This window comes from Toxorhynchites rutilus, chromosome 3 (genome assembly GCF_029784135.1).
Source record: "Toxorhynchites rutilus septentrionalis strain SRP chromosome 3, ASM2978413v1, whole genome shotgun sequence".
Lineage (NCBI taxonomy): Eukaryota > Metazoa > Arthropoda > Insecta > Diptera > Culicidae > Toxorhynchites > Toxorhynchites rutilus.
In genome coordinates this window covers 127,074,217-127,096,460 of record NC_073746.1, presented here as the reverse complement: position 1 = coordinate 127,096,460, position 22,244 = coordinate 127,074,217, and the positions used below count along the sequence as shown (strand labels likewise).

The window sequence follows — 22,244 nt, the reverse complement described above, 5'->3', positions numbered from 1 at the left end:
ATTCTCTAAGATTTGTTTGATATGCTATACATTACAATTCGGTAATCTCTAAACGGTTTAAATTCATGAAAACTGGATGAACTTCCTTTCCATACATTTGTTCCTTCCTTCCCATACATTTGTTCTGCCGATTTGTGTGCTAACCCTACCCGTATTTCGAATGCTTATAACTCGAACGTTTTCCAACAGATCGGAAAGATGTTTGCGATAGGAAAGATAGGAAATATTTCTACGCGTCTATCACTATTAATAAAATGTTATTTTTCGTGAGACGAACAATTGAATAACTGTAAAATGTCAAGCGTTATCTAAACGCCCTAATTTACGGCTTACCCAACACAGACTTCAAAAACGATGTACTTGATCTACCCGATGTACCGATGTTTTGGTGTTGAGTACTTTTATACTCGCTTGTCGATGTGCAGACCGGAATATGTATCCTTAAAACGTACTTTTAAACTGAGAAGCCTGGGAAAATCGTCATCTCAGATACTAGAGGTGAATGAACTTTCGCGGTTTGAGAACTACGTAAACATGAGATGTTCAATAATTTTAGAGGGAAATGTAAAATACAATGATCGTTTGACAATTTTTCCGTTCAAATATTTTGGTAGTCCTAGGCATCATATCAAACGTAAAAGGACGTTTATCAAATTTATTTGTAACGAAGAACATAATTTATTACAAACATTTCTATGCATTCTAATATTTGAAGTGGTAAACAAGTGAATTGCATGATATAATTGCGTAGTTCTACGTCGAAATTATCCGATCGTGTCCTAGATACAGCCCCTTCCATTTTTTTTGTCTGTTCAACCGTCTTGAGGTTCATAATGTGTTTATGAAGACCGTCATCAACACGCGATACTCAATGGAATCATTCATGAATAACCCTTCAGATTCACAGCAGCTTACGTAACGCAGTTACTTGAAGAAATCATGAGTAGGACCAATTTTTTTTTTTATTTAAATCGTTTATTTTTACAGGCTCAGTTACATAGGTTTGAAGGAACCGAACTCCTTAATTCTAATGTTAATAATATAGGAAACCGATTACTCGCGGTCAACTCGAGTTTAGAAGGGTGACATATTTTCTTCAGGAAAAGGAGGGGATATGAGGATATGTTGACAATGATCACACTCACACTCTCAATCACACTCATCACACTCAATTCTTAAACCTATCTTATATCTAATATGTATTTACATTTCATCTTATTCTTAAGAAGGGATTCGATCTCTCACAAAGGAAAAGGAAAAGGAAAAACTAAGGGTATAAGGACAATCACACACGAAGATCGATAGCTTTAAGGAATACATATATTTGGGACATGTAATCAAGGTCTAACCGAGCCAACACGTCTCTCACCGGCATCATGGGCTGCCTTCCTCGGGCCCGAAGGGTGACTACTAAATTCGATCTGGCGACAAGATACAGCTCGCACGACCAAACAACGTGCTCGATATCGTGGTAACCTTGGCCACAAACACAAAGATTGTTGTCGGCAAGATTAATACGAAAGAGTAGCGCATCTAATGAGCAGTGATTGGACATGAGTCGGGAGAAGGTGCGAATAAAGTCCCGACTCAAGTCCAGACTTTTGAACCATGGTTTGAGGCTAACCTTAGGGATAATCGAGTGGAGCCACCGGCCCAATTCATCTTCGTTCCATTTGCGTTGCCAGTTAACTATGGTATTTTTGCGGACTAAAGAATAAAATTCATTGAAGGCGATTTGACGCTGATAAATATCGCCTTCAATTGCACCTACCTTTGCTAATGAGTCAACCCTCTCATTACCCAGAATTGAGCAATGTGAAGGAACCCAGACAAAGGTAATGACCTAACAGCGTCTGGATAAAGCACTCAAAATTTATCGTATTCTCTCAAGGAAGTACGGCGAGTGCTTTTCCGGCCTCACTGAACGGATAGCTTCGACAGAGCTAAGACTATCCGTTACAATGTAATAGTGTTCAACAGGTCGTGAGGCGACGCTGTCCAGCGCCCAGTGTATCGCTGCCAATTCAGCAATATATACCGAGCAAGGATTCTGAAGACTGTGTGAGGTGCTAAAAAATTCGTTGAACACTCCAAATCCTGTGGACTCATTCATAGTGGACCCATCAGTAAAGTACATATTATCACAATTGATATCCCCATACTTTGCATCGAAGATCGTTGGAACGATCCTCGATCGAAGATAGTCTGATGTTCCATGGATATCCTGCTTCATGGGCAGATCAAAATGCACAGAGGAATTGATGTAGTCAGGAAAACAAACACGGTTGGGAATATACGAAGAAGGAGTAACCTGCATGGAGACGAATTCATGATATGAGCTCATGAATCCAGAATGAAAATTTAGCTCGATCAGTTGCTCAAAATTTCCGATCACCAATGGGTTCATAACCTTACACCGGATGAGGAACCGAAGAGATAATAAATTGAAGCGATCGTTTAGTGGGAGTAGGCCTGCCAAAACATCGAGACTCATGGTATGCGTTGAGGGCATACATCCCAACGCGATACGGAGACAAAGATACTGAATTCGCTCGAGTTTAATGAGGTGTGTTTTGGCAGCTGATTGAAAACAGAAAATGCCATACTCCATCACTGAGAGAATAGTTGTTCGATACAACATTATAAGATCTTCGGGATGGGCTCCCCACCAGGTGCCGGTAATTGTACGGAGAAAGTTTATTCTTTGTTGACATTTTTTACTCAGATACCTAATATGGGCCCCCAAGTACATTTGGAGTCGAACCAGACCCCAAGATACTTGAATGACATAGCATGAGCATGGAGGCGATCTGGCGTAGTGGTAACATCCATGCCTCTCACGCTAAAGGTCACGAGTTCAATACTCACTCCCGACATTCTTCCAAAAATGGAAGTAAAAGTGACGAACCAGCCAAATGAGTTGAAAGTCACTATAATACAGATAAAAAAAAAAAAAAAAAAAAAAAAAAAACATAGCATGAGTGATCGGTTTACCCAAAGGTTGAAGCTTTGGTTTTGCTGGTTTATGCTTCCTAGAAAAAAACCACCATCTCTGTTTTCTCCGTGGAAAATTCGATCCCTAGCCCAATGGCCCAGGTTGAAAAATTGTTCAAAGTATCTTGTAAGGGTCCTTGCAGGTCGGATTCGTTTGATCCTACGACAGACACCACTCCATCATCTGCAAGTTGTCTTAGGCTGCAATTTTGTGTAAGGCAATTGTCGATGTCGCTTACATAGAAGTTGTACAAAAGGGGGCTTAAACATGAGCCCTGGGGGAGTCCCATGTAGGAGATCCGACTTACTGTCGAATCCCCATGAGAAAAATTCAAATGTTTCTCACAAAGCAAGTTATATAACATATTATTCAATAGAGGCGGCAGACCCCGAGAGTGTAATTTGTCCGACAAAACCTCTATTGAAACAGAATCGAAGGCCCCCTTTATGTCCAAGAATACTGAAGCCATTTGTTTTTTTTCGGCGTAAGCCATTTGAATTTCTGAAGAAAGCAACGCAAGACAATCATTCGTCCCCTTGCCCCTGCGGAACCCATATTGTGTATCTGAGAGTAGGCCATTCGTTTCAACCCATCGATCAAGGCGAAACAAGATAATTTTCTCCAACAATTTCCGTATACAAGACAGCATTGCTATTGGGCGGTACGAATTGAAGTCGGACGCGGGTTTTACGGGTTTTTGAATAGCTATAACTCGTACTTGTCTCCAATCATCTGGAACAATATTATGCTCCAGAAACCGATTGAATAAGTTCAACAAGCGATGTTTCGCCACATCAGGGAGATTTTTCAGCAAGTTGAACTTAATTCTATCCGATCCCGGAGCAGAATTGTTACATGAAAGGAGAGCAAGAGAGAATTCTACCATCGAAAACTCGGAATCAAGATCGCACCTATCTTGTGGTATATCTCGAATAATTCTTTGCACTGGAGCGGAATCGGGACAAACCTTTCGTGCAAAATTAAAAATCCATCGATGTGAATATTCCTCGCTTTCATTGGATGAAGAGCGATTTCTCATGTTTCGAGCCACTTTCCATAATTTTTTCATTGACGTTTCTCGTGATAAACCTCCCACGAAATTTCGCCAATAAGCACGTTTTTTCCCTTTGATCATGTTTTTAAATACGTCCAAATACGTTTGAAAATTCTCAATGGTTCCACGTTTCCGAAAAGCTTTAAATGCATTCAATTTATCTCCATAAAGCTTGGAACACTGGCTATCCCACCATGGATTGGGAGGCCTTCGACGAATAGTGGAACCTGGGATGGGTTTCGTTTGAGCGCGAACCGCGCTGTCATAGATCAAACGAGAAATAAAGTTATACTCCTCCAATGGAGGCAAACCATCTCTGGAATTGATGGCTAGAGCAATCGCGTCCGCATATTTTTTCCAATCAATGTGTCTTGTGAGGTCGTATGCCATGTTTATTGATTCAGAAGAATTCAACCCATTGGTGATAGAAATTTTGATTGGCAAGTGGTCACTACCGTTGGGATCCTGGATTACATTCCACTTGCAATCAAACGATAGTGAATTCGAGCAAAGCGAGAGGTCAAGAGCACTTGGGTTAGCAGGAGGTTTAGGTACACGTGTTGTTTCCCCAGTGTTCAAAACGGTCATATTGAAGCTGTTACAAAGGTCATATATCAACGATGAACGATTATCGTCGTACGGTTCCCCCCAGGCAGTTCCGTGAGAGTTGAAGTCTCCCAAGATTAATCGTGGCTCAGGAAGGAGTGAGCACATGTCAACAAGTTGCTTGCGGCTAACCGCAGCTCTCGGAGGCCAATACAAGCTGACTATACAGAGGTCTTTGCCTCTGATGTTTGCATGACAAGCAACAGCTTCGATCCCTCCAATAGGTAGAAGGTAAATTCTAAAAAAGGAGTGACACTTATTGATCTCCAATGGTACCCCTCCGTATCTGTCATCGCGGTCCAAGCGTATTATATTAAAATCGTGGAAAGAGAGATCATTTTGAGAAGAGAGCCAGGTTTCGGACAGAGCAAAAGCATCACAATTGAGTTTATGAATTAGAAATTTGAATGTATCCAATTTAGGCATAAGACTACGACAATTCCACTGTAAAACAGTGATATCTCCGACCTCTCTATTTAAATTAGACATCAAGAGAGATAATCATTGCAAGGAGGGGCCATGTTTGCATCAATTGCTGCAAAATTGTCTTTAGTACTGGAAGCATTGCGGTGACAATGGTTTTGATGGAGTCGGAAACATTAAAACACGTGAAGATTTGATCCACAAGGTCAGACAACTTTATAAATCCCGATTGGGAAGTTGAACTTGACGGAAAAACAGGGACAGTTGGGGTTTTTGATGTCCCCTCGAGTGCTGGGTCGTTCGAAGGTGAACTATTACCACGGAGGCCAGGAGGGACCTGATTTTGCTTATCCGCTGCACTCGATTTTTTGGGCAAGCTAACAGGGGGTGTCACCGGAGGGACTTGTCCTTGAACTTTGGGAGTGGTCACATTTTTGCGCCGGGGATTCCCTTGAGAAATAAACGGCGTGCCCCCGTTATCTGTATCCGCTTCCATTTCGTCAACTGGCAACGTAACGAAGACATTGTGTGTATTGATTGGTTGTTGTTCTTGAGCCAGTGGAGAAGCGCCCTTCAAAATTTCTGCGAAAGTGCGTTTGGAGCGTTCCCTCAAAGAGCGCTTCTGTTTCTCCCAGCGAGCCTTGTATGTTTCACAAGCTGAGAGCACGTGTGGGGATCCCCCGCAATATGGACACTTATGCTCAGTCGCACTGCAGGATTTCCCCTCATGTTGTTCTCCGCAAGTGGCACATCGTTCTTTATTGGCACAATAAGCAGCCGTGTGACCAACTGACTTGCACTTTAGACAAGTCATTGGCTTTGGAATAAAAAGTCGCACGGCTAACCTCAATTTATCTACCATCACGTAGTCAGGGAGAGCTGAACCAGCGAAGGTGACTCGAAACGAGTTGGACGGCGTAAATTTCTTTTCTTCTCCTTCATGGGAGACTGTTCCGAGCTGGCGGCAACCCAAGATCTTAACAGTAGTCGAGGGCAGTTTTTTAAAACGGCCGGTACCTTCACTCGTAATGTATTCGCACGTCAAACCCGTTTCGGTTATCACACCCTCAATTTCGACTATGTGAGAGGGAATGTAGACCCGATACTCAATTGTAAAATGCTGATCGACAACAATCTTGTTTGCGTCTTTTCGATCATTCACGACAACTCGCAATTTGTTTGGTCTAACCTTCGAAATTTCCGAAACGGAGGTATACCTTGCTAGATCTTTCGCGATTTGCATGACTCTCAACGCCTTTCCATTTGGCTTAGGCCTGAAGAAAACAACCCAGGGACCAGTTCCGGGCGCATCTTCTGGATAGACCTTTACACGGGGAGTGGGAATAACAGGGGGGGAAGGCGAGGACGGAGATTGAGAGTGGGAAGGCGAAGGTTGAGAAGGAGCGGGAAGAACAGAGGGAGAAGACGACGTTGGAGGTAGAGTGGGATCGTTAAGGGCAGATGGGAGATTTGCTAGTTTTTTGGAGGGAGGCTTGGTAGGGTTAGCTGACTCGTCCCCAGAAGAAGTATCTTCCGTATTTGGAACACGTTTGAGTGACTTTTTTTTATCCGTTAGGAGGGAACTAGAGTCAGAGACCTCCATATCCGAAGGTCCCCCACTCTCTGCCATTTTAAATTTTCACTTATATTCTAAGTATTTTTTTAAACAATATTTCACAATAAAATAATTCACAAAAACAAAAAAAAAACTTATAATTATTAAATATTTTCTCTCAGTATATTTAATGTTATTCACCTATGAACGCACTCCAGTGCAGATGAACGGGAGCGTGCTGAAAGCTCGTTGGTGGTGGGAATGTGCCTACGACACCACTACACACAGTCGTCGGTGAAAGCTTACCCGCACTGTCACTGTTGGCATGATGACTCGGCGAAATCTCCAATGTCGGCGAAGCAGCGACAAAACAAAAACCAATGCTTGGCTTTCCGAGGATGAAAGCCTCTATCCACTTGCAGGCAGGGCACTTCACTCACTATCCAGATAGCGAAATGAGGACCAATTTGATTTCAAGCAAAAATTCTTTTCATATTTATAATAAAATGATACCAAAACTTTCAAAAGGAATATCATTTGAAGTTAAATCCAGCAATAAAACCATCAGCAAAATGAAAAAGGAAACATCTGAAAGAGAAACCAGGCTATTCTATAAACAAAAACATTATTGAGAGCTACCGTGATATCACGACCATCAACGATGCCTCCATCCGCAAGCGACAATAACAAATCGATTTTTTCAGAAGCGGTCAGAGCAGAGCATTGCGGATACAGGGGAACTTCGCCCGTTACCAGGACATCCATATAAAATTTGCATTTTCGCCTCACATGTTCTGCAATATGGCTTCAACATTTGTGCTGAAGAATAAAGGTGCAAGCGGTCATTTCATCTATTTACCTTTAAGGTTTGATTCAGTTAAAATCCGGAATCTGAGTATATTTTATAGATTCGATTCAGTTAAAATCAGGAATCTTAGTACATTTTAATAGCAGCGGTCGTAGTAGGCGTATCTCAAATCTTTTGACAGCAAATTGTTTTTATAACCTGTATTTCACGTTGATCTATTTTGTTTTGAAAAAGTTGTGCAGGATGGATGCCGAGAGAAAAAATCAAACACAACTTCATAACCAGAGAATCTATATGCGAGAAAGTAATTTCAGTGCCTGCAAGCAAACAAACAGGACGTTGAAGCAAAATCTGGTGGCCAAAAGACGCGATCGAAAGTTGTACAACAAGGTTTTGACGAAGTACGAAGGATGCATGCCGATGGATGGTACGAGAAGATGGACATCTGGAGGAGACGTTCCCAGCAAATTTCAGTTCGTTTTCGCTGATAAAATTGCCAGGAAATTCTTGAATTGGAAAGGGATTTGCAGCTGTGGACAGAAAACCAGTTTTCGTCACAAGCAAGAAAGTGTTAAGGGGAGAGTGCATGCAGAAACGCCCGGTGAAGTATTTGCCGGATTTGGTAAGCTGTCACTACAGTCAAGGGGTGCTTCAGGGGTACCGTGACAATTTGATCGATTACATTGGTAAAAACCCCCAATCCTCTCAATTGTCGCCAACACCGCCCAATCGGAATATATTGGGCAATTGGGAAGCAGAATTGCGGAATTGGTGCCAAAATGGCGGGATGCTGCAGCCATAAAAAGATCGAGGAATAAAATGGTCGCTGAGGTTGACGAACAAAAAGTCCAAACTTGGTTGAATACACTTGGGGGATATCCGAAGAAACGAAAAGTACAGAAATTCATGAAAACTGTAAAGGAATAATTTTTACAGTATTTTATAAAAAATATCTGTATTTTGATATTAAAATATCTTTTGTACCCGAGATACAACTGGTTTTCCGGATTTTGAATGAATCAAACTTTAATCAACCGTATAAAGGGAAATATAATGAGAAAGGTTGGCCTTATTTTCTAGTGGAACTTTCTCATCATTATTTACTTACCTTACCCAAACAGCAACACAACAGTAACATAAGATATGTTCTCACGTTCATTATTATGCTTAGATATAACGTAAATTAAAATTTATAATAAAAATTTACCTAAAACACTATATAATGACTTTTTTCCTTGTGTTTACAGAAATTATGGACGAACTAAATTAAAACTAGAGAAGACATCAGAAAAAATTAATACAATATATCTTAAAAACGTGAGCAAGAAATCATAACAAAGTTTATCAATTATTTGGTTCAATGTCAATATTATATGTTTCATATATTATAGCAATCATCGAAATGGTTTCAAGTCTCAGAGTATAAAATGATAGTCAAGGATTAGAAATTGTAATAAGTGTTGATAACGTAGCCGTGTTACAGTCGCTTTATATAAATGTAGGCGCATGATAGTCTAGTCGCATGGAATATTCCACGAAGACTGGAAACGTGTAAACTTTGAAAAATCATAATTCGAAAACGACAAAGTCACATCTCTGATTTTTGTATATGTTATGAAAACAAAACTTAGCTCTCAAGAGCAAATGTTAAAAAATATGTTAAAAAATATAGAATTACGAAAACAAAATCCAAATGTTTTGCATGTTTAAGGCGGCTAGCTAAGTGGCGTTAGTTCAATATGTCGATCTTCCACATCGATGTAATCGACAGTAATTTTTGGATGAAAAGGGAAAAAGTTTACTTTTACTATCCTAAAATGGAAATGGGTATCCTAATGAAAAAAATTAAAATACGAGTTTAATACTTTGCGAAAAGGAACAAAACTACCAATTTTCACGAAAATCTGAGCACCACTATATCGGTTTGGCATGGAATAGCTGTATATGAATATGATATATCAGGAAACGAAATTCTCACTTTTTTTAAACATGAAAGACAAACACAAAAACAAAAACAAAATTGAATTTTGGATGGGAAGTATAAGTTCAATATTCTAATTTAAGGTTTGAGTCGAATTCTCAAAAATAAAGTAAAAGGAACTGGTGCCTGAAACTGTTTTTTTTTCTTGCATAGGAACTATTGGAACCAGTGCAACCACTACGTTATTCTTGAGAAGTTCGGTCACTACGATTTAATTGAAATTTACCAAGCGTAAACGTCTCTTCTGGCTCTTCTTATATCTGGTGCGTCGCATTACGTTGAATACAGGAATTTGTTTACTCATCGTTGATAACTTATATATAAAACAGAGAACAATTGTCGACCAAACGTTTTATTTCACCTTGAACCAAGCTAGTTCTGCCCTAGAACTTAAACCTAAACAATTCTGCCACACTAAAACCTCTATATGCTAGTAAAGTTGTTATCTTCCACTTCACTAAACACAAGTAGTACATGTTGGTGTTAAAAGCAAGCAAAAATGAAACAAAAAACTTGAAGACAATACAATAACATGGACTCCTACTCCTAATACGTATATCGCTCGTCCGCCCGACCGTAACTACGCTCGGAAACGCTTAGGGCAACTCGCAGCTCTCGTCAAATCAGTCAACACACTTTCTGACGCGAAAAGAGCCAAAAAAAAAGTAATATAATAGACGGATTTCGCGCCAACTCGACCAGATGTTGGCATGACCCTCGCAGAACTCAATGAAACTTTCTGGACGTGGACACCTTACCTATTTAAGCAACTTGGCATACTTAGTTTTCCGAAAATTTATCTAGACTAACATATGGAAAGGGCGAAATATTTTTGACATTTTTTTAATATTTTTTTTTACTCGAAAATGGTAATTCCTACAAAAAAGTGATCTACGGAAGAGTTTTAGGAAAATAATTGAATTTTCAGAAAAAAAAACTGAAAAAATATTTTTTGAAATCCTATACTGAAAAAAATCGATTTTAAAAACTAAAAGTCGATTTTTTTTCAAAATGGTCATCTCAGATTTTGATGAAATGGCAGATAAATGGTAGATAAATATGTGCCCTACAACCCTTTCCATACATTGTAACTTGTGCATATTTAGAGCAAAAAAGTTTTTCTAACAATAACTTTTTCAATATTTTATTGAAATTAAGTTTATTTCTTTTTTCAGTGCAAAAGGCCAACCCGAAATAAAAAAAAAATAAATTTAAATAATAAAAATGTTTAATGAGTGTTTTAGTGGTCTTTATTGCAAATCAAATGTAATAAAACTTATGACATTTTTTGACATTTGACATTCATTTTTATTCATCTGATCTTCTACCATGTACAATGTACATGTTAACTCATATTCTAAGAGATATTAGGTGTACCGGTAAGTTTCTTCGGTTTCACAACAGATGGCGTAACTTGATTTTTATTCCAGTGAATCAAATTTCCAGATATTCGTTGGAAAGCTACTGTCATTGCGCGTCTTTTTCAGTATATGTCAAAAAGATGAAGCGTAAGCAACATAATTTTTCGCCACTTCGAATATGTCGAATTTCGTACCAACGAGAGTGTTTTTGCGGGGAGTGTTACTTCATTACTTCAATATGAAGAAAAAAGATGCGGAAAGTCATCGTATTTTGGTGCAAGTTTATGGTGATCATGCTCTAACTGAGCGAACGTGTCAGACGTGGTTTGCACGGTTTAAAAGTGGTAATTTTGACTTGGAAGACGAAGAACGTTCCGGACCGCCACAAAAGTTTGAAGATGAAAAATTGGAGGCTTTACTCGATCATGATTCGTTACAAACGCAACAAAAAATTGCAGATACACTTGGAGTAGCTCAGCAAACCATATCCGATCGTTTAAAAGCAATGGGAATGATCCGAAAGATAGGATATTGGGTGCCGTATGAATTGAAGCCACGAGATGTCGAACGCCGTTTTTCCACGTGCGAACAACTGGTCCAACGGCATAAAAGGGTTTTTTGCATCGAATCGTTACTGGCGATGAAAAGTGGGTCCATTACGACAATCCTAAACGTCGGGCAACGTATGGATACCCCGGCCATGCATCAACATTGACGGCCGCGCGTAATATTCACGGCTAGAAGGTTATGCTGTCCATTTGGTGGAACCAGCTGGGTGTGGTGTACTATGAACTTCTAAAACCGAATGAAACCATCACGGGGGACCTCTACCGACGACAATTGATGCGTTTGAGCCGTGCACTGAAGGAAAACGGCCACAATACGAGCAAAGACACGATAAAGTTATTTTGCAGCACGACAATGCTCGGCCGCATGTCGCGAAACCGGTCGAAACATACTTGGAAACGCTTAAATGGGAGGTCCTACCCAACCACCGTATTCTCCAGACATTGCTCCGTCCGATTACTACCTTTTTCGATCGATGCAACATGGCCTGGTTGACCAGCACTTCTCCAATTTTGATGAATTAAAACAATTGGATCGATTCGTGGTTAGCCGACAAACCGACCGATTATTTCCGCGAAGGGATCCGTGCATTGCCAGAAAGATGGGGAAAAGTTGTGACTAGCGATGGGCAATACTTTGAATATTAAATTTGTAACTATTTTTGCAGTATAAAGCATTTTTTGAAAAAAACGAATAAACTTACCGGTACTCCTATTACAATCATCATATCTTTTCTATTTTTTCTTTTTATCTAAAATTTTGAAGATTTCGGGATCATCTATTGAATTTAAAAACTTTTAGCTGCGATTTTATTTTCATCTACAAGAATAAAGCAATTAAATTTTTGTGTACCCGATATTGTTTTCGTGTGATTGAATGGTTCCTCAAGCTCACTTGCTTTTTTTGTATGCTGGTCTTTGGATACTTAACAGAAGTTTAATTTCGTGATACATTTGTCATTTTATTCAACTGCCCAATCATAAAGCACTAGTGCTGTTTGGATTGTGTTTCCGTAATCTTGGGCAAGACTTGCTCTCTTTGCCATTTTTAGAGTCCCTCCTATTGCATCACAGGGTCCTTTCCCGTGGAATGTGGCAAAGAAATGCCATTCTCTCCGTAATCTTTTTTGAACTATACAGACTGGCGAAATTCTTTTTGTTTTTGTAGTGTGCTGCCGATGGAGCGGGCATGAAAGTCATTTTACTAAAATCGATTATTTTTCTGACAAATTCTATCAATTTTTCTAAAAACGTGTAGTGTGTTGGAACTTCTGAAATAACTTACGTTTTTTAGTTTACCATCTTTTTTGTAGTATATTTCAAATGTGTGAATAGTTGCTTGCGAGTTACTCCAGTGATAACCCTGTACCGCATTTTGAATTAAAAATGAATAATTCTCTGAAAAATAACAAATTACTATTATTTCTCCTTGCGTCAAACATTTTTTTTAAATTCGCAAAAAAAGCAGACTGCTGTTTGTAAATAAAGTCATGCTCTATGAGTTTGTCTACTTTATTAACGAAATGCTGCACAAATTCATCGATTGGTTTTGAAATTGATGAATTGATGATTTGGAAAAACAATCCATACAGTTAACCAAAATAACAAATATATCACGAAGTTGAATTTCTGTTACGTATCCAAAGAACAGCATACAAAAAAGACAAGTGAGCTTGAGGAACTATTCAATCACGCGAAAATAATATCGGGAACACAAAAATTACATTGCTTTATTCCTGTAGATGAAAATAAAATCGCACCAAAAAGTTTTTCAAATTCAGTAGATGATTCCTAAATCTTCAGAATGTTAGATAAAAAGAAAAAAATAGGAAAGATATGATGATTGTATCTCTTAGAATAAAAGTTAACATAAAGGGGAAATGGGGGGAATTTGGACCCCCTAAGCAAATCGCCTAATATTTCCAAACCAATACGGTCTAAATAGCAAAAAATCACATTGTGCACTTAGCTACACTTGTTTTCTGTCAATCAATAATGTTTAATAATAACAAATAAATAACAAAAATCAACACAGACGCGCCGATAAATCGGATAAGGAACTGCTGGCCTCAGCAAAAGTGCAGTTTGCTGGCCCACCATCAAATACCGACCATCCAATTGCTGGCCTCTCGGTCCCGAAATACATCAATTTCAGGAAGGGCGAAACAATCAACCCGTACCGAGCAGAAAATCAGCCGCATTACAACAGCACCCAATCAACGTCAAACGCAAATTCCACTCCGCTAACACTTGTGGAATCGAATTCAGCACCTGGAGAAGGCTCTCCTCTTCTGGACCCAATGCGACCTCCTATAATAAGAATTACGGAGCAATCTGCTGCCGGCGACAGACGCTTTTTGAAGGCACGCCTACGGGACTCGAAAATAATGGACACAGTGAGGACGTATCTGTCCTTCCTCCACGACCAAACAACGGCTGTTTGTATTCGTGGAATTACAAGAACTAGTGCATCAGTAATGCTCGCAGCTGAAGGTCTACCAACAGACACAAACCTTTTGCGTGAAATTTTCCTGGAAGTACACGAAGAGCTGGGAGTTTCACGCATTGACGCCTTGGCAGACCTCACATCACACCGAGCATTCCTGTCCAGTGAACACACGCAACGGCTACAACATGCTAGGGAAGCATCTACAAAGTTCTACAGTCCGCTAAATTTTCAACGACGTTGACGCGCCCCTTAGAGGGAAATAGTAGTCGAAAAAATCAAAACAGTAAAGTAAGTAGAATTAGTATTTCAAAAACTTCTCCGCCTTCTCAACAGAATGCGACTGAAATGTTGATATACTGTCAAAACTTCAATCGCATGAAAAGCCCAGCAAAAATGAAGGAAATTCATCAAAATCTTTTACCCGCTTCTTTCAATGTAATTCTTGCAACTGAAACTAGCTGGGACGAAAGCGTAAGAAGCGAAGAAGTTTTTGGAAATAATTTTAACGTATTCCGGCACGACCGCAACTTATCGTTATCTCAGAAGAAGTCTGGAGGAGGGGTCCTCATTGCCATTAATGCAAATTTCACTTCTGAGGAACTTATAACCGAAAAACATAAAGAATTTGAGCATGTATGGGCAAAATTATCTATAGCTGGCGAAGTACACATATTTGCTTCTGTGTATTTCCCACCCGAACATGCAAATAAAAAGTCGTATGAATTATTTTTTCAGACGGCAAATCGAATTGCAGAAACACTAGAACCAGAAGTGAAATTGCATATCTATGGCGACTTCAATCAAAATAAAGTAGACTTCATTCCCGATAATGATAATGAATGCATTCTACTCCCAGTCGTCGGGGAAAATGAAACCCTACAATATATATTTGACGAAATTGCACATCTCGGTCTTAACCAAATAAATCATGTAAAAAATTTCCAAAAATATTATCTAGACCTATTATTCACTAACATCACCGACGACTTTTGTGTGAATGAGTCCATGACTCCTCTTTGGAAAAATGAAAAATTTCACACAGCAATTGAATACTCAATCTTTATACATAATAGACAATTGCCCATCGACTGGGAGTATGAAGAAGTACCGGAATATAACAAGACGAACTTTGAAGCAATCAAATGTAGCCTACAAGCCATAGAATGGCAAACTTTATTAAACAGCGAACGAGATGTCAACTTAACTGTACATATTCTTCACGAAATTCTGAATAACATAATATCAGAATTTGTGCCGAAGAAAAGAAGACGAAGAAATTCAACCAGCAAATATCCTATTTGGTTTAACGTTCAAATAAGAAATCTAAAGAATAAAAAACAAAAAGCACATAAAAAATACAAAATAGACAAAAGTCATCAAAATTTGCTTGAATATCAAAATATTTCCCAAAAATTAAATTTTGCAATTAAAAGTGCACACGAAGAGTACAATAGAAAGGTCGAAACTGAAGTCAAATCATGCCCGAAGAAATTCTTTAATTACGTAAAGTCTAAGCTCAAAAGCAATAACTTCCCATCGCAGATGCATCTCGATGAGGATGTGAGGAATTCTCCGAACGAAATTTGTAATCTCTTTGCAAATTTCTTTCAGGAAGTATATACCACATTTTCCGAAGAAAATCGCGATCGGAACTACTTTTCATTTTTACCGGATTATCCAAATGACATATCGGTGAACTATCTTTCACAACAGGAAATATGCCATGCACTAAAAAAATTAGACGGAACAAAAGGACCAGGACCTGACGGAATAGCACCTATATTCCTAAAGAACCTGGCTGAGGAACTCACCCTTCCCTTACATTGCATTTTCAATATGTCACTACAAACTGGAATATTCCCAGAAAAATGGAAACAATCTTTTTTGGTACCTATCTTTAAATCAGGCGCTAAATCTGACGTACGTAATTATCGTGGAATTGCCATTATCTCTTGCATTCCTAAACTATTCGAAGCAATAGTCAACGAAAAAGTCTTCCAACAAGTAAAGAATAGAATTACGTGTATGCAACATGGCTTCTTCAAAGGCCGTTCAACTGCAACTAATCTGTTGGCTTTTGTGACTTTTATTTTGAATGCAATGGAAAATGGCAAACACGTAGAAACTCTTTACACTGACTTCAGTAAAGCATTTGACCGCATCGACATTCCATTACTACTCTTCAAATTGCAGAAAATAGGAATGGAACAAAGACTCCTAAACTGGCTCAATTCTTATCTAACAAACCGTGAACAAATTGTTCATTTTCAAAATTCTCTTTCAAATCCAGTAAAAGTCACATCGGGAGTCCCACAAGGCTCTCATCTTGGTCCTCTTCTTTTCATTCTGTACGTTAATGACATCTCCTTCGTTCTCAAGCGTATCAATGTACTTGTGTATGCCGACGACATGAAGCTTTTCGCGGAAATTGGAAATGAAAACGACATCGAAGCATTTCGAAACGAAATACATGTATTCCATACTTGGTGTGATAAAAATCTACTAACACTGAATGTGAAAAAGTGCAACTCTATAACATTTAGCAGAAAAAAACATGTACCAAATATTGTAATATGTCTTGGAAATCAAAATGTAGAAAAATGTGAAATAGTTAGAGATCTAGGCGTCGTCCTGGACTGTAAACTCACATTCATAGAACACTACAACTCTGTAATAAATAAGGCGAATAGTGTGTTAAGTTTTGTCAAACGCTTCTCACATAACTTCCAGGACCCATACACAATAAAGCTTTTATATATTACATATGTAAGGCCTATTCTGGAATACTGTAACATCGTTTGGAACCCGTATATGGTCGTACATGAAGAACGCATTGAGTCAGTCCAGAAACAGTTTCTTCTATTTGCACTTCGTAAACTCAACTGGACCTCATTTCCACTTCCTTCATATGAAGCACGTTGCATGCTCATATACATCCAAACACTAAAAGAACGCCGTGAATTTGCAATGCTTTCTTTTGTTAATGACCTAATTTCGCAACGAGTACAGTCAGCTGAATTACTAGAAAAACTAAATTTCTATGTACCTGGGCGTCAACTAAGAACGCGAAATTTGTTTCTAACCAAAACATCCAGAACAAATTATGCAAATAACGCCCCTATCAATCGCATGATGCGTATATACAATCAGCACTGCGAAATAATTGACACAACAATGAATAAAAAACAGCTAAAAAGAAACATGTACCGCAAAAATAATATTTAACCTAAGAAAACATTGTAACATTAGTGTATAAGTGTGTAGTCTACATTTGTTTGACGAAATGAATAAATAAATAAATAATCATTATATCAAGCTTCAAACTACCAAATATATCAAAAAATAAGAGAGATGATTTTTGGACATTAAAATTTGATGCGGGGTGATTTGGACCGTCTGTGGGGTGATTCGGTCCAGTGTGTGTTTCGTCGAAAAAAACATACTTATGTTTATGTAAAGTAATACAATATAATTATGAACTATGTTCTGGGATTGATACCAGGTGTCTTGGCCAGATTTCTGACCAGAGAAATTGCATTGAGGCCATTTCGGATTCTGCTTGGATCTTTTCACTGTTGTTCGGGCATTTTCAAACACTTTCAATGCTTGGTCAAAGAAAATCCGTCCTTGATGGCCTGCGTTGCTCTTTCAAGCTCCTACTTCTTCCAACGTTGTCTGCCCACCCTTTTTTTGTAATTCAGCGGTATCTGGAATCAATTAGACCCAAGAAAAGCTTCAAACCTGTAGGACCAATTCACCCTACAGAAACGTGTCCATGTCACCCCACACAACATGCAAAAATTCAAATGCGATTAATTTCATTAATTGTTATCAAACTTACTGTTCCGCTGCATCAAATTGTTCCTCTTCCTTAGAGGAACAAAACTTTACTGCATAATACACGAAAGTTTGTTTAATCAGCGGAAAAAACCTTAAAACCACGATCGAAAAACTCACACTTTCTGACAATCAATGTGCTTGCTCATGCTCATGTTCATGTAAAATTTTACCAAAGTTTTTCTACGTTAGGTACGTAGGGTTCAACAATAGAAGGACATTATAAAGAATCCAAGTTGTGGCGTACTTTTCGAGATAAAGGGGTGATCCAAATCACCCCGTATGTCCAACTCACCCCGTGTTAATGTCAAATGTTTTTAAAAAAAAGTCCTCTAAAACACTCATTCAAATTTTTTATTATTTTTTTTATACTGGTTTGGCTTTCTGCACTGAAAGAAGCAATAAACTCAACTTCAATAAAATATTGAAAAAGTATTTGTTAGGAAAACATTTTTGTCTTAAAAATGCACAAGTTGCAATGTATGGAAGAGTTGTAGAGTACATATTTGTCTACCATTTATCTAACATTTCATTAAAATCTGAGGACCATTTTCGAGTTAAAAATAAATTATAAAAAAATGGTCAAAAATATTTGGCTCTTTCCATATATTAGTCTAGATAAATTTTCGGAAAACTAAGTATGCCAAATTGCTTTATTAGGTAAGGTCTTCACGCCCAGAATGTTTCATTAAGTTCTGAGTGGGTCATGCCAATCCCATAGACGAGTTGGCGCGAAATCCATCAATAGAAGCTGATAACAGCGCGATCCAGAGAAGATGTATACATCGCTCATCAGTTGGACTTTGCCGCACTCAAATCGCAAGTTGTCTACATAAGCGTCTAGTTCAAATAGCGTAACAGTGCTAGTCGAAAAATATTGAACAAAAATGAACGATGAATTGGAATCATTTTCATACTCTTATACTCATTTCGTTGATGTTTCCACGATTAGCACTGTAATCAGAACAGTATGGGTCGCCAGATTTTAGTGGGGTTTATAATCGCAACGAAGACTTTCACACTCAAAGTTTTCTTACGAAATATCCTCGGTGTATTGTGAAATACATTGGATTACATTGCTTCATTGCTTCGAGAGCAAAGTTGGGCGATCGTTTGTCCCAATGTTATCAGTTGCAAGTTAGTCCGACACGTGACCTGAGAATACAGCTTCATAGGCGGAGGCGATCAGTGCACTTCGCAGTTATTTGCCTTATTGTTAGAGAAAAAACAAATGCACATAAAGAAGGCATACAAGATAACAATCGAGCCCACTGAATCCATAACTGTCCAGACTTACATTGCATATGCCAGCATCTCCAGATAACGTTGTTTAAACGAATTTTCTCCTTCCAACGCAGCCGGATCCCTTTGAACGGATTCCATTTGGGGGACGTTAGTTTTTGTCTGAAACGGTAGAAGAAAAATACACTCTGAATATTGGAAAAACGTCGTCTTTATATATTTTGGAATATGGTAAATTTCACTTCAGCATCGCATCGAGAACAAATTTATTTCATAAACCTAGAAAACGAAACCGCCTGACGATAGACAACCGTCGTATCATGGTCCCGCGAAGTGCAGATGACGTTGACGCCAGCCGGTACAGATAGCGGCTGTATGTATCAAGATCTGGGCGCGGTGATGGCGTCATAAGCCACACACTCGAAACCGCGCCGTGGCGCACATCGCGGCTGCTTCGATCGTATGGGTGATGCGCACGCTTTAGGTTGACCAGACATTGAAACAAACAAACAAGTGTTTCGGCGAAAAAAAAATGCATAACACATGAGAACAGGCGGGAGCGAATAGCGATCGAAAAATAACAACCGACGGGCGCCGTGCCTCTTTTCTGCCGCCTGTGTCATCACAGCGCGCAGCTGAAGCAAGGTCGAAGCGTGCAAGATTAGAAACTTCAAAATGGGGTCCATGTGTGGAATATGCATAGTATTGAATTATGCCAGCCGAGCGACAAATTGAAGAGGCGTTCGCTTGTTTACAAACAAAACCATTAATTGTGATCTATTTCAGGACAGCGCACCTGTGACCATACGCTTGCTACATTGGGACGGTTACATCTTTCTATTTCCCTCTTGATTGGAATTAAGTTGATTTATTTTACTAATTCCAATCTTTCGATTTTGTACTTCAGTGCAGTGCGTTCTGATATTTGTAGCTAACTTTTCAAGCCCATTCAACTCCAATTGAAATGGTTAAGCAGCACTGTTATAAAAAACATTGAGTTATTTTTTTATATACGAACACACGTTTATCGCAGCGAGTAAGTAATTTGGCCGCGTCCTCAGCTCAGTCCGAAACAAAGACATGTGATGGGGCAAAACAAGGAAGCGATGTTCATTGTTTCATATCTGGAACGGTACTTAAAGTTTGCCTTTCCTTCCTTTCCTTGTTGAATTAAAGAGACTTTAAACTTCTTCAGTTAATTCGTCTCTAGCCTTCAAAAAAGTCCTTGGAAAACTCTACTCTTTCCTCATATTACTCCTCCACCTCACATTGCCTTTTACAAAACCATTCGATCCCTCACCGTCCAGCTCGCCCAGCAACGGTGTTGTCCAGTCGGTGTCTTCACAAAGAATGAAGTTTGCCTCAGCAAGATCCACTGTTTATACTGTAGGCAAATATTCCCCATCGTTCTTCTCTTCCTATGTTCACGGAGACTTTACATCTTACGATTTCCCCTTCGTTGCTCGTTATTGACAGCTCTGTTCGGGAAAGCACACAAATGGACAGAACAAATGTATGAGGAAATGGGAGTGCTTCCAATTATCATCAATTTAAATAATATACAGACTATGGGATTGTAATGTCTAGCATATCAAACAAGTTTTAGGGAATTTCCGATTTGTTCGGTATGTAAATCGCCAAAATCCGTTCGCGGCAAAAATAGTTATTAACGTTAACTTTATTTCATAAAAAGGTGATCTGTTTTCTGATTTGGCACCCTTAATGAAAGACATAGTTCTACGTCAAAAAGCAGTAAGCTGGTATAGGATTTTGACAAATTATCCACATTCACGGTCGTTCCAGATCTATCAGAGTGCTCCATGGTCTTCAACTTTTAGGAGGCAGTAGTAAAAGTAGAGGGATGAAAAAATGTATTGCTTGTAATTGTTTTATGTTGAAGAAAATAAAGTGTTTAAAAATTTATGTTATTTTCTTCAACATAAAACAATTACAAGCAATACATTTTTTCATCCCTCTACTTTTACTACTGCCTCCTAAAAGTTGAAGACCATGGAGCACTCTGATAGATCTGGAACGACCGTGAATGTGGATAATTTGTCAAAATCCTATACCAGCTTACTGCTTTTTGACGTAGAACTATGTCTTTCATTAAGGGTGCCAAATCAGAAAACAGATCACCTTTTTATGAAATAAAGTTAACGTTAATAACTATTTTTGCCGCGAACGGATTTTGGCGATTTACATACCGAACAAATCGGAAATTCCCTAAAACTTGTTTGATATGCTAGACATTACAATCCCATAGTCTGTATATTATTTAAATTGATGATAATTGGAAGCACTCCCATTTCCTCATACATTTGTTCTGTCCATTTGTGTGCTTTCCCGAACAGAGCTGTCAATAACGAGCAACGAAGGGGAAATCGTAAGATGTAAAGTCTCCGTGAACATAGGAAGAGAAGAACGATGGGGAATATTTGCCTACAGTATAAACAGTGGATCTTGCTGAGGCAAACTTCATTCTTTGTGAAGACACCGACTGGACAACACCGTTGCTGGGCGAGCTGGACGGTGAGGGATCGAATGGTTTTGTAAAAGGCAATGTGAGGTGGAGGAGTAATATGAGGAAAGAGTAGAGTTTTCCAAGGACTTTTTTGAAGGCTAGAGACGAATTAACTGAAGAAGTTTAAAGTCTCTTTAATTCAACAAGGAAAGGAAGGAAAGGCAAACTTTAAGTACCGTTCCAGATATGAAACAATGAACATCGCTTCCTTGTTTTGCCCCATCACATGTCTTTGTTTCGGACTGAGCTGAGGACGCGGCCAAATTACTTACTCGCTGGTGTCTCTGGCATTGCAATCATTGCATCAAACTTACCCCATTGCATTAAGGTTCTGAGCTACACAATTGTGTGGGTAGGTAATCATCAAACTAGGTTATCTTCAGCTCACCAAGAAATTAAACGTTCTGGAATTTTATCAGTGATTTGGTTTCGCATGACGGTAGGAAAACTTTCTCCACAATGGATTACAGCTGAGCTAATCTAGACTGGCAATATTAACAGAAAGGGCTTCTGTTGAGAAGAGCGCTAAACGGAGATAAGTGTGTGTATGTTAAGTTGTTTCAAGCTAAGATATATGGATATTTGTGTGCGTACGTGCGTGCTTCATAAATCGTACGTAAAAATAGTGCATCTTCACTACTTTGAAACCCCATTTGTATCTGCTCCAGTGCGCATTGGCCCTGTAACGATGCAACAATCGCGTAATTATTTTATGTTATGATTGATGATTGTTTGGTGTTGCAAATTATGCAGTCTTAATGATAAATATAAACAAGGAGGGGAGATAGCGGAAGGGGAATATTTATGCTAGAGTATTGGTAATAAATCTCTGCTGAGGCAAAT

At 38.8% G+C, this 22,244-nt stretch overlaps 1 protein-coding gene across 2 annotated transcripts in view; it reads right to left on the bottom strand.

The window, feature by feature from the left end:
• LOC129776991 (MLX-interacting protein) overlaps nt 1-22,244 on the bottom strand; it is a 133,141-nt gene that overhangs the window by 66,267 nt on the left and 44,630 nt on the right. Inside the window, exon 3 of one of the 2 annotated variants that reach the window (XM_055783000.1) lies at nt 18,933-19,039. In XM_055783000.1, the coding sequence (XP_055638975.1) occupies nt 18,933-19,039 (107 nt within the window). Of the gene's footprint in view, nt 1-9,648; nt 9,926-18,932; nt 19,040-22,244 lie in introns of those variants that run through there. The other variant, XM_055783001.1, reaches the window with a different exon arrangement.